At 38.2% G+C, this 12,416-nt stretch overlaps 1 protein-coding gene across 6 annotated transcripts in view; it reads left to right on the plus strand.

The window, feature by feature from the left end:
• Positions 1-12,416, plus strand: part of FBXW7 (F-box and WD repeat domain containing 7) — a 177,125-nt gene that overhangs the window by 114,120 nt on the left and 50,589 nt on the right. The window contains exon 3 of one of the 6 annotated variants that reach the window (XM_064710854.1): positions 7,303-7,794. The exons of the other annotated variants lie outside the window; for them this stretch is intronic. Coding sequence (XP_064566924.1) covers positions 7,303-7,314 — 12 coding nt within the window. The 3' untranslated portion in view covers positions 7,315-7,794. Of the gene's footprint in view, positions 1-7,302; positions 7,795-12,416 lie in introns of those variants that run through there. 6 annotated transcript variants of the gene reach the window in all.

Below are 12,416 nucleotides of genomic sequence, written 5' to 3' on the forward strand. Positions count from 1 at the left end.
ATTGCTATGTTAATATTCGGGGATTTTTTTTTTTTTTTTTTACATCATGCAGCTTGTGGTGTTGTTTCTGTAGTGGACGTGAAGGGGCAGTGTAGTGCTGTTGATAAGTTTTCCTCTGTGTTCATCTTTTCAATCTTTTGTGGAATATCATGTTTAAAATGTGATTATTTTATTGATTGTGTGTATGTACATTAGTTGTAGGAAAGTATGAGAATTCTTTTAAGTTAAAGAAATATCCTGGAAATATCAATACAGTTAAGAACATTGTTGTTTAAAATGAGTCACTGTTTTCTCCTTGACACTGTTTATACTCATGAATATAGATATTATTCAGGGTTTTTTTATGACTGTTACTGTTTAAAGGCTTCCACATGGTAAAAGCACATGAAGATCATGGACAAGTGCTAGCAAAGTACAGCCAGTCTTGAAATATAAAAGGGCATGAACAAAGCAACTTTGACGTGATTTTTGCTTAGTTGGTTTTTTTCACTTTGAATATTAAAGTACATTTGAAGTACTTATTCCTTGTGAATGGCACATTCTATATGAATTAGCTGACTTCCTGCAGAACTGAAATATTGAGGATACCTGATTTGTTTTTACCCAGTAGAATAAATTGGTATCCAAAGGGGGCATTCTCTCAATCTCTCCTGAAACCACCATTGCAAAAAAAAGGATCCTAATCTTGGGGTGTATTTTCTGAAACAATGATAAAAAGAAGAAATTCTTCACTGTGAGGGTGGTGGGGCACTGAAGGAGGTTTTCCAAAGGAGTTTTGAAGGCATCATCCTGGGAAATGTTCCAGGCTGGTGTGGATGGGGCTTTGAGGAACCTGATCTAGGGGGTGGCACCCTGTCTGTGGCAAGGGTATTGGAACCAAGATGGTCTTTGATGTCCTTTCCACCTCAAACTATTCTGTGATTCTGTGATAATTTCTCATGTCACTGTTTTCTCAACAGAGCCAACATTCACTCCAGTCTTCTCTTATGATTTTTGGTTGTTGTAATTGGTGTTTTATCTAAATGCTAGGGATAATGAAGATTTTGAGGTTAAACTTTAAAAATAACTGAGTGTAGCTCTGCCAGTTTCAGTGACAAACTTTTTCTTGCATATTTTTAAATATTCAATGTTAGGTTGTTGGAATTTTTCATAGACAACTTCAGGTTTTTTTCTGTGAATGTTTAATTTTGTTTCTAAGTTATAAAATACAGAGTTTTAGAAAATTTTATATGAAACATGAAAAAAAAAATCTTTTATTGTTCCAGTTTAAATCTTCTAGAATAAGCAGGGCTTTCCTTGTTCATTGGAACTGCTTTAGTACCCCAGGACCATAGTCTGAGAAGCTAAATAATGATACTGAGCAGCTCAGGTTCCTTTGAAGATACCAAGGCATTCCTGGGTTAGTGACATAGCAAATAGTAGTATCATATTCTTTCCTCCTGGAGTGCTGATGAGCTGAAGAAATACATGTTTCTGGAAAGAATAAAAGTAATTCTGGCAGTTAATTTTTGCATGGCTTTGAGTGTTGTACCTTCTCTCATAATAAACCACTTTAATTTGCTTAGCATTTTTAAGCTAACAGCTTTCATCATGGTGCATGTTAAACAATTCAGAGAGCAGAATTAAAATAAGAACTGAGTGATATTTGTGCTGAGTTTTAAGTACAGAAAATTAAGGGAATCACTGATAACTATAATGACTAATAATAAGTATATAAACTGAATGTTAACACTTTTTTAGCCAGTTAGTAATTTATGAATAATTTATCATTAGCTAACGTTTTATGCATCTCTGTATGTTGAATATGTCTGTTACCTGTTTTTTTTTCCATCAAGTTTTTATGAGTTCCTGAAGGTGCTTAAAAGATGAAAAATATTTTTAATGTGTGCTAGAATTCTCCAGGAAAGATCAAAGTACATGTTCTTTAACCTAAATTCAATAGATTTGACTTACATTAAAATTTGAAATTAGGTAGAGACTTACAGTGAATGTCAATAGTGGGGGTTTTTCTTCTGTTACTTCTTCTATTACTGCAAGGTTATGGTAGACATGAGCAATAAAAATATCATCTGTGAATACCATTGTATAGCTGCATGACAAGCTCTTTCATGCCCTGAGAAAATTGCTTTCGCTTTTTGTTTTTGTTTATTCTGTGATCAGCAGTGAACAGAAGCCAGTGACATAGATGATTTGTTCTGTTTAACTCTCTAAGTGCAATGTATAAAGGTTAAAAGATTGTTTGCTTTCTTAGGAGCTCCAGTGTGATGACCTTAGGAGTAAGTATGCTTTTTTTGCCCAGATAGAAGATTTCATTCTCCATTACTTTTAGAAACAATACAGTATTTTTATTGCAGTATGTCTCAGTGGATAAATCTTTGAAAAACATCTTACTAGACTTACTTGACACTAAAGACAAATGTTAAGATGCTGAGGGATTGTAAGTGTAAGGCTTTTTAATTAGGAATTTAAAACCCCAAAAGCTATGTATCAAACTTGTGACAGAGCACTTGCTTGGGCAGTGTCAGTACACCATCTTCTCTCATCTTTTTCTTCGAAAGTGTTAGGCTCCAGTTCTTCAAAAGCAGCAGTAACACGCTAGATGCCAATGGGAAATTGCAAACAGGAAAAAAAGTCCTTTATTTTCACATCAGCTTTATATATCAAAACTGCATGCATCTTTCACATCTGCCACTAGACAGATGTGTGTAATTTCAAGTGCAAAAGTGCATGTGCCATTTTAAGACTTTATGCAAACAGTGTATATCAAATTAGCTACTTGTATAAACAAATACTCAACTGCATGCCTTGTATGCATGTCAGCTGAATGCAGTTGCACACAAATTTTCTTAAAAGCAAGTGTCTTTTAGGCTCACTGCTTAAAAAGCTTGTCAGTGTCTGGAGGGTAGCGTGAATATTGTCAGCATTTAAATAAATGTCTTTAAAAAATGGATAGACTGAGAGGGCTATTATGCAAAAAGTTAATAGATAGTATGGTTCTTGTTGGTCACACATGCTGAAAGTACCAGAGACTGAAGTAGGAGAGTGTGTTCCTGCTCTTAAGGACTCCCCCCACCCCCAGCCAATGAAGAGATTTGTTAATGAATGGAAGACTTTCATTAACAAGTTGCCTCCTTTAAAAACTAACTGAACTTGCAAATGATCAGAATAGCATTTGGCATATCATTAGTACAGGACGAGTAAGCCTTAGAAAATTTGAAGAATTGGTTCATGCAGTTTCAACAAAAGTACTTTAGAATTTGGGCTTTTCTTTGGTAGCCTGTGCCCTTTTGGTCTCTTTTCATTTTCTTGCTATCTGTGTAGACCCTTTACATTTTTTCCAAACCTCCCCCCACCCCTGTTCAATAGCTAATCTGCTAAATTCATGCTACAACTGCCTCATTGAGTGGATGCGTTGTTCTGCCCGCTTCGTACCAGCTTTGTTACTGTGCAGTATTTTTCAGCTGTTTGTGCTCATTACCATACAGCTGGTATTTAGAGGAGAGAGGGAAGCAGGCAGAAGCTTTACTGTCTGCAAGTATAAGAAGCTCTTTTGCAAATGGGGTACTGGCAGATGGGGCATGTGTTTAAACGGGTTTTGCTGATAACAGACTGCATTAAAAATCATTCTGAGAAAGTCTAAGGTCAGCCCCATGAATTCAGAACTTGAGAGGTATTCAACTTTTGGAAGACCTTTATAGAATATTAATTAACTCAGGTCCATGAAAGTGACAAATGGATTGTTTGCAATAATGTTAGATACTATCCTGCTGCCCCCACTTCACAGTTCATTTCCTTCAGCAACCCCTGATTCAGTTTATGAGTTTTTTAAAAAAACATAGGATTGTATATGCTGTTCTCATGATCAGGGCTCTTGCCAAAACAAATGAGTGAACAAACAGTAAAATCCCAGGCCTCATGAAAGGAAAAAATAATTTTCCTTTTGATGTTGTGACTGAACTTTGCATTATGTACAATTATATAAACCTTTGCCAGAAGCCAGCCCTTTACATACACATGGAAATTGATTCTCTTGCTAGCAGAATGAGTAGCACTGCACTGGCTGAGGTGATCTAAAGAGAAATTGAACAAAGTTTGTGTCTAGAGCCAGTACATCTTCTATTGGCTCTATTGCTGTAGCTGAGAAGGGAGAACAAGCTTTAGGGCCCTGGGACTGCTCTTCCAGGCCTGCAATGGAAGCTGGATATTAAAGTGGATATTATAAGTGCAAGCTGGGAACAGGTGTTCTGCATTTAGACATAGAAGTTAATCATTTACTGTCTGAAATACAAGGTAATTGGTATGTGCTAACACAGCTCTGTGTGGCTCTAGTGCACGGCCCTTGTAACAGGATCATCAAATTCCTGGCTTCCTTCTGGAATTCGGTGCATTTTGGCATTGCTCTGAGCCCCTTGGGATGCCGAGGGGTGACTAAGCAGATGGAGTGCTCTGACAGCTGAGGAAGGATGGAAACAGTGATGGGTTAACATCTCTCAGAGTACCCACACAGTCTCTGACCCCCCCAGTCCTAATCCTCCAGGAAAAGCTACAGAATACTTTCCAAAGCATTGAGCCTGGGACAATAAAGCCATAGAGTCAATAGAGCTATTGATTTCATGGGATGCCATAATCTTGGGGTTCTTTCCCCTTGTTTTACCTCTATCTTTGCCACTGGAGACAAACTCCTCCTTCATTACTAACACTGCCCTTTCTGCTAGGTGGGAACCAGCAAATCTCAGATGTGTACCTAAATTGTTCACCACACCAGGTATACCTGGAACCTCATCAGCTCAACATTTTGGTCTCCTCCCCTGCCCCCATCCCAGCTGTATAATTTGGGATAGTGAAAAATTCTGCCACTACCCATAAACCTTATTTTACTTGTAATAAGGAGATGTGCTGTGTTTGTAGCTGTTGGTCCTGCAGCACAGCAAACAACTGTAGTGTGTAAAGCCAGTGCCTGGCAGTGAGAAGATGAGCCCTTATTCCAGACCAGTTAACAGATGTATGTACAATTCAGGCCACATTTTATGTTCTTGAGAGAAGAAGTCCAGATGCTTCTTACCTGCTTAACTATTGACCAGAGTTTTATTTCAAGAATAGTTAGAAAACATCAAGAGATTTTAAAGAACAGCACTGTTCAGCTCCAAAATTCCATTGCTTCTCTATAGTGTGAGCTAACACACTAAAATGTGATATGAAGAGTTCTGCTTTGAATGAGTTAGTGATCACATTCAAAATTACATTGAGGACATTGAAGCACAGATTTATATGAGTTTTGAGCTGCGAGTGAAAAACTGGTCACTGGTTAGCTTCCACACTGAACAAGTCACTCTGTCAAAAGCAAAGTGGGGAATTCACTAACTGCAGCTTGTTCAAGCTCTTTAAATCAGATGCAACTTATTAGAGTTTTTGATGTGTATTGAAATACAGCAAAAAAAAGTAATGGCCAAAGTAGGACCCTGTCATGATAGCTGCTGCAGCAGGGGTAGTTCCCCTCCACCCCCTGAATTTATAAACTCTAGCACTTTGCTTTCACACATCTGTCTGCAAATGCAGCTATACAGAAGTGCAAGAAGAGGTAATGAACAGCTGCCATCTTCTGAATCCTGCTATGATTCCTGGAGGCCCTATTTGCACACTTCTGCCCCCAGCCTACCTTCCTGCTTTCTCCCTCTTTTTCCAGTACTGTCTTGTAGTCTGCCAGAAGTTATTTCCTTTCTTCAGCTTTGCTGGCAAATGGATCCTGTAAATGATCTGACTCGCTTTAGGGAAAGTTAGTTAAGTTTAAAAGGCTATCAAAAGTGATTTAAGCTGCCTGGAAAATGTTTTGCATGAAGGAGATGAAAGAGCAGCAGAGCTCTAAGGTCAGTAACCTCTTGCAGAAAGGTGGTGGAATACGCAGGGGTTAAACAGCTTTAACTGGCCAAGTGCACACGGATCTGTGGTGCATGAAGAGCAGATGTAAGAGCTGCTGTCACTGTAAAGGCCCTCCTGCAACTGCCTGTGCTAGTATCACTACTTTGATTAAAAATCACATGCTGGAGGTTGTAGGCAGACGTTCACTTGGCTAAAATCCATGCCACTGGAAACCTTCATCTCCCCCAGGCAGGTTCCTATTGCCCCTTTGGTGGTAATTATGGCCTCACTGGAACCAGCAGAGCTCCCACACTGGCTGTGGAGCAACCAGCCAGAAAAGCTTAGCCAATTTAAATGGGTGATTTGCACTAACCCAGCTAATTTAACATAAAGTGGATTTATTGTTCCTTTGGTTCTGCAGTGGGGACATCAGCATCTTCTGCTGGCACAGCTAAACATGGGGGAGCATGGTGCAAATGCTATGTGCTGTCCAGGTGTGACAAATGGGCAGCTCCTTGATAAGGACCCCACTCAGTGCTGTGCCCAACCTTGTGGCTTCAGTTTAGGTTTCCTGTGAGGTGGTTTGATGAGTAGAGATGAACAAAAAACTGCATGAGTATATTTCAGAAGTCCTTTTAGCTAGATTTATGAGGACAAGTTTGTTCAGGCAGTTTGTTCTTCCATAGCAGAAAGCACTAGGTACCTTTGAGTCCATGGATAGGTGGTAACATGGAACTTTATCATCTTAGTCTGGATGTTTTTAAGTATCATGTAATTTCAACATTAATTTGAATTAAGTTCATGTGTAAAACTAATTCAGTGAGAGTGTTTGGATGGTAAATAATTAAAGTTTTGCTGTAAAAGAAGTCAGAGTGCATACATAAGTTTTTCATATTAAACACAAAATTATTAAATTCATGGTAGAAATTAGAATCTCCCAGATCTATGGGAGATTCCCTACCATCTTTGTGGTAGGGAATCTCAAATGACTGGGATTTGTGAAAAGCAAATTACATTCTACAGTCTGAGAACTACCTCTGAAAATCTTTTGTATGTTTCTACCCTAAATATTTTGAAAAATGTACAGAATTCATTTCCATTCTAATTTTTATAGGTATCTTGTTTGTATTCTCCACGTTATTTAAAAAATAATGCGTGCAAAGACTAAAGTGTTACCTAATGGCTAGTAAAAGTTTGGTGCTCAGAACAGATGCACAGCTTTGAATGGACTCAGAGATCTCCAGCTCTCTGCCTTTGCCTGTTACACTGTCTACACATGAGTTTTGTGATAGTTTGTGGTAGGATCTAAGGTAATAGATGCAGTAAAAGCTACAAGAAGCTTTGCTAATAAGCAGACAGAGAGCAGGCACCACTGTGGATGAAACAGAATTAAGCTCCATCCAAAACCTCATCCCACTAAAGATATTTTATACTGATTTGTTTCAGAAAAGTTCATGATAAAACCTTCAGTGAACTGGAAACAGTGGAGAAATCAGTGTAATGAGCAATCAACATCTGAAGCAACTGGCTGGCAATGAGAATACATCAAAGACAGTTTTCAGAGAAAGGATGGAAATTACTGAAACTTCACAGTGTTCAGAGACATTGTGGTTCTGTCTTTGTCATGATGGGGTCCTGGATCTCCTGTGCTGGATGCTTCATTGTGTTTGCAACCCGTGGGCAAAACCTAATTGTCAGTTACTGACAACAGAGAATGTCCTCTTGAAGTTTTTTGCTTTTGGGAAAAAAATTTTCTGCTTCCCTAGAAAAGCCAGGCTTTTAGCTCCGTTTTTCTCTTGGGAATATTTCTTCTTTGTAGGACTTTGCTGAGAAGCCTTCAGTGTTGAGTTTTGGACAAATAATCCAAACCAGTGAAGTTATCCAGTTTAAAAAAAGAAAAAAAGGCATCAGTCCTGTATCCCTGGAGCCTGTTTTAACAGCTGTACTTTAAATTCAAGAGCTCAGTGAAGCTTCAAGAGGAAGCATTTTTGATGCTTAATATTAATTAGGAAACTTTCTCCAAAAAATGAGGCAAATTAAAATAATTAGGAAATTGTTGTGGTGTAGGCCCTTCATGTGTATTGTTGAAACAGAAGGATAACAAGGTGTATGGCAGGTGGAAATACCCTGCAACAGCATAAAAGTCCTGAAGGAAGGTGGTTAGTAGCTTTATTCACCAGCCTTGCAGTAATTCACTTTGCTAACATATGCTCTTCTCCAGTTTTACATTGGTGCCACTCTGCAGTTTCGCTCATTGAGTCACCAAGTAGCTGTCCATAAGTTTGTTTAAATAAACTTCTTGGATGTGATCCTGTAAATATATTATTTAAAGCTGTGCAGAAATCACAAGTGCTGTGTTTTTATCTTGCTTCAGATCTTAAGTGATTCCTGGAAGTATGTTCAGGTTACCAAGGACCTTATGTAAAAATATAGAATGGAATTATACAGCATGGTGCTATAAAGTCTCTTTAGGAAGTCTTCTAGCATAATCCCAGCACATCTACTGTTCTCTTACTGTGTTTGTGACTAGTGACTGTTAAAGTCACTTCTGTTGCTGCATCCTGCATTTGGTTTTGGGAGGGAAGAAAGTCCTGATTCACATTAGTTTTGGACACGTATGAATGGAAAGCTGAAGCAAATGGGTGCATTTTTTCAGCCTATCATGGTTTCCAGTAAGTGGGGTGGATATACAGTGTCAAAGAAGTCAGCCTGAAGGCCTGCACTGAAAAAGAAAACCACGAGGAATGAGTTGTTCTCTGAGAATAATGTCGACAAAAGAATTGAAAATGGCCTTAATTCAAAATAGGAATTGCAGAGAAACAAATACCCTATCCCCTCTGAAGACAATATGAGAAATACAAAGATGTCCCCCATTTGTGAAACAGACAGACAAATTATTATGATGGATGTCAGCTGTGAATAATGGAAAGCACTTATTCTGGTCCATGGGAGTTTGGGCACTGTGTACCAGGAAGAGTGAGAGTACAGCCTCCATTGGCTGCAACACAGGGAGACCCTGAGGTCTTGAAACTGTGGCTAATAAATTTATTCTGGTTAGCTGAAAACATCATCTGATGAGGAATTTGTAAGTAATAGCTATCATGGGTTCAATTATTTCCAAGGCAGAAAGACAGTCACCTTCCTCTCGGTACAGAAATTTCCTTTTGCAGAGTGCACTCTAAATCAGATGAGAAATGTACATCAGACAGCATGGTTCACCAGGCAGAAATTTAATTCTGGGGTGACACCTGGTCTGTGGGCACCCATCCTCCCTGGTAATTCACTCAATAGGCTGCTGGTTGACCTCTTGATGTTGAGGGAATGGGCAAGGAGCAGCAATAAGCTGATGATGATTATTATTATTATTTGGTCTCTCTACTTGTCAGGATTTAAGAGAGAGCTGTCTCACAAAGCTGGCAATAATCTAGGTGCAATATGTCATTTTTCAGAGCAGGACTAACACAGACAACTTCTGCTTAGGTTGATTAATATGGTGGCAAACCAGCTTCATGTTTCTGCCTCACCAATCAGATCTGTTATTTCAAGGTTCTTTTCAGTGCCATCAGATTCAAAATGATGATTAACATTTGGACCCGCAAATGCTCTTTGACCTACATTTGGGGAATACAAAAAAAAGCTTAATTTAATTGCAGTAAATTCTTTCAGAAGGGATGTAAGAAGTCAAAGTTCTTCACTCATGTATTTCTCAACAAAATTCAGGATGGACACTTTTGGAGATCTTAATGTGAACCATGTGTTCGTTTTTCTCTCTGTGAGGACCAGTGCAGTAGGACTGCATTTTCAGTCCTTCCAGCACAGCACCAGTTGATTCTCTGTGGGAGTTGTCATGTTTCTTATCCATTAAAGCAGACCCCTTAATAGCTCCTATCACTGCCAGGCAAGCTTTATAAGTTCAGAGTGTCTCTTATGAGACTTGGTATTATACAACTAATTCAGACAAGTATGTCTCACAATCACTATTGCATTGTTTCCAAAGAAAATACAACAATTATCCTTTCCTCTCTGACGCATCAAAGCCCAGCTCATAGGAGAGCTAAATCTCCTGGCAAGAAGGTTGTGGTAAGATTTGCTTTTCAGCTCTGTAGCAGCCAGTGTGCAAAAGCTGACTAAATACCATTGGATTGGCTGTCAAAATTTCACTGTGCATTCTTGACAGGTATCTTCTCTCTGATATGTTCCCTCTACAAGGGGAACTGCATAGGCTGTGTACAATCTTTACGATGCTTTTGGTTGTTGAAACTCAAAGAGTGATTCCTTTTTCTATGGTAGGTAGGTAGAACTACTTTTGTCACCATCTGTAGACAGTAGGATGAGTAAAAAAGGAATTTCTTTTGAGTAACAAGTTTTCACATGCAGTCTCATTGTAAAAAGAGGGTCTGTCCAAAATACAGAGAGAAGTCAATAGTAAAAGTCTGGTTCTGTTTTGTCTGAAGATATCTGTGCTATGAAAAATAAGTGGGAGAATTTTAGCCTGCAGCTTAGGATATAGTTAACCTTGACTATAGAAACTGCCACATGGTGGGAGTTCCAGAGAGCAGGACAAATGTGTCTTTGGTGCCAAGTCTGGTTTGCCTGCAGTTTCCATCTTCCCTCTGGCATTGACAACACCACCTGAGGTAGGAAGGTGGAAGCAGGACCACCCCAGTCGCCTATGGCTGTTTTTTCCATTGGTATTGGACAGACCTCAGAGCTCGGAGGCATGAGCTTTGGCCTGTAAAGGGTAGAAGTTTTGAGGCCAAACCAGAGATTTTGCAGTTTCTTTTCCCAAAAGGGAGGTATTTTCTCCTATTTCAGTTTAAGCAGAGTTAAAACTACAGGGAAGAACCCAGTCTGCTGTCCTCTGTACCCCTTGTAGTGTGACATCTAATGTTGGCCATGGATTTGTTTTGTGGTGAGAGCCACTGAATTTTTAAAAATCTTTATTTTCTAGAAGCGTATTCAAGATCTGAAGCCATATTTTTAAAAGCAAAAATGCCTTTTTAATTAAAATGTGATGTTATAATAATGACTTTCTGGTTGGCAAATAACTGATTTACATCAAGCCCCAACTTAAAACATAGTGCTTGGAGCACCATGAATACAAAATTCTATCCTTTCTTATCCCATATGTAGGAGGAATCCATCACAATTGCAGATACAATGAAGCAGTGGATTTTGACATTTTATTAAAGTTTGGACATGTAATCACTCTTCAATGTTCTGTTCAAAGGAGCCTCAGCAGAAAATAGCATAAAATTACCATGCACTGATAATGGAGAGAAGCACTGAACTTCAGATTTACGCTCTCATTACTTGTTCCATCACATTCTCAGTTCTTTGTTGTGTTGTCCTTATGGCTTCTGCTGTTCTGAGAGTAAGGTTCCCATTCATTTTTGGAACTCTAAAAGGACATAAATTATAATGGCTGAATTCTGATATGACACAGGTTAACAAAAATGAAGAAGTTCTTTACTCTCAACTCTCAAAAGCAAAGCTAATATATTTTCCTACTGTTTTCTTTTGATTTCTTTTCCAAACATACAAGAAAAGTTAACTCTCTCTGACATTTGAGGTAGATGTGGTGTTATATTTCTCTGTGGTAATGTTCTTTTATATGTTTTAAATGCTAACATTAAATTCTGGACTCATTATAAAGAAACTCACTTCCGTTTGTAAAGTTAATTTTGTATTTTCTATCATGAGGATTTTACGTATAAATATTTGTGTAAGTTGCCTTTTTCAAACATCTTGGCACAAGAAACTCAGCTAAAATGGAAGGAAAATTGTTTATGGGAAGAGAGAAGCTTTCTAATCTCAAAAGAAGTCTATCATGTTTAAAGAAAAACATAGTTTTATGATAAAAGAATTATTAAATAAATCCACTAGGTTCACTGAGTAATAACTTTTCACCTCTTGCAACTGCTGCAACAAACAAAAAAATAGTTTACTATGAGGACTTTGCTGAAATAGGTGGGAAAGGAATTGCCTGTTCTGTTTATTTACCAGTGAGCTGAAAAAAGGAAAAAAATCAGGTATTCAAACAGAAGTTTTTTAAAAAAGCTACAAAGAGAGAGAAGGTTGTAAACTCTTTGTACTGTCTTTGACTTTGTACTTTTTTACATATTTGAACTTTCCCTCCCAGGATTTTTTTTTATATTGCAGATTTCTGTACGAGTGGATTTCTTAAAGAGCTTGCAGATACAGCCTTTAAAAGTGTCCTTCAGGTTGGTTAGTAGATGGTCTCTACTTCTGTAAACAGATTAGGCTTTGTCAAAGTGTTTTGGGGTTGTTTTTTTTTTTTTTTTTGAGGTGGCTATTATCATCTGTGAGGGCTTACACTTACAGGCAAATCACGGGGATGATGACTATACCTTCATGATAGCATAAAGAGATTTTCTGGTTTGGCAAAAAAGTGAGCATTGTTTCATCTGCCAGAGTACTTTCCACAGAAGTGATGGTATCTTGTGTAGTAACTTTACTTAAAATCTTATGGCTTGCAAAATTCCAATTTTAGCTATTTCTCTGCTAACCAAACCCTTCACTTGGTCACAGCTAAGGTG

This window comes from Zonotrichia leucophrys, chromosome 4 (assembly GCF_028769735.1).
Source record: "Zonotrichia leucophrys gambelii isolate GWCS_2022_RI chromosome 4, RI_Zleu_2.0, whole genome shotgun sequence".
NCBI classification, from domain to species: Eukaryota; Metazoa; Chordata; class Aves; order Passeriformes; family Passerellidae; genus Zonotrichia; species Zonotrichia leucophrys.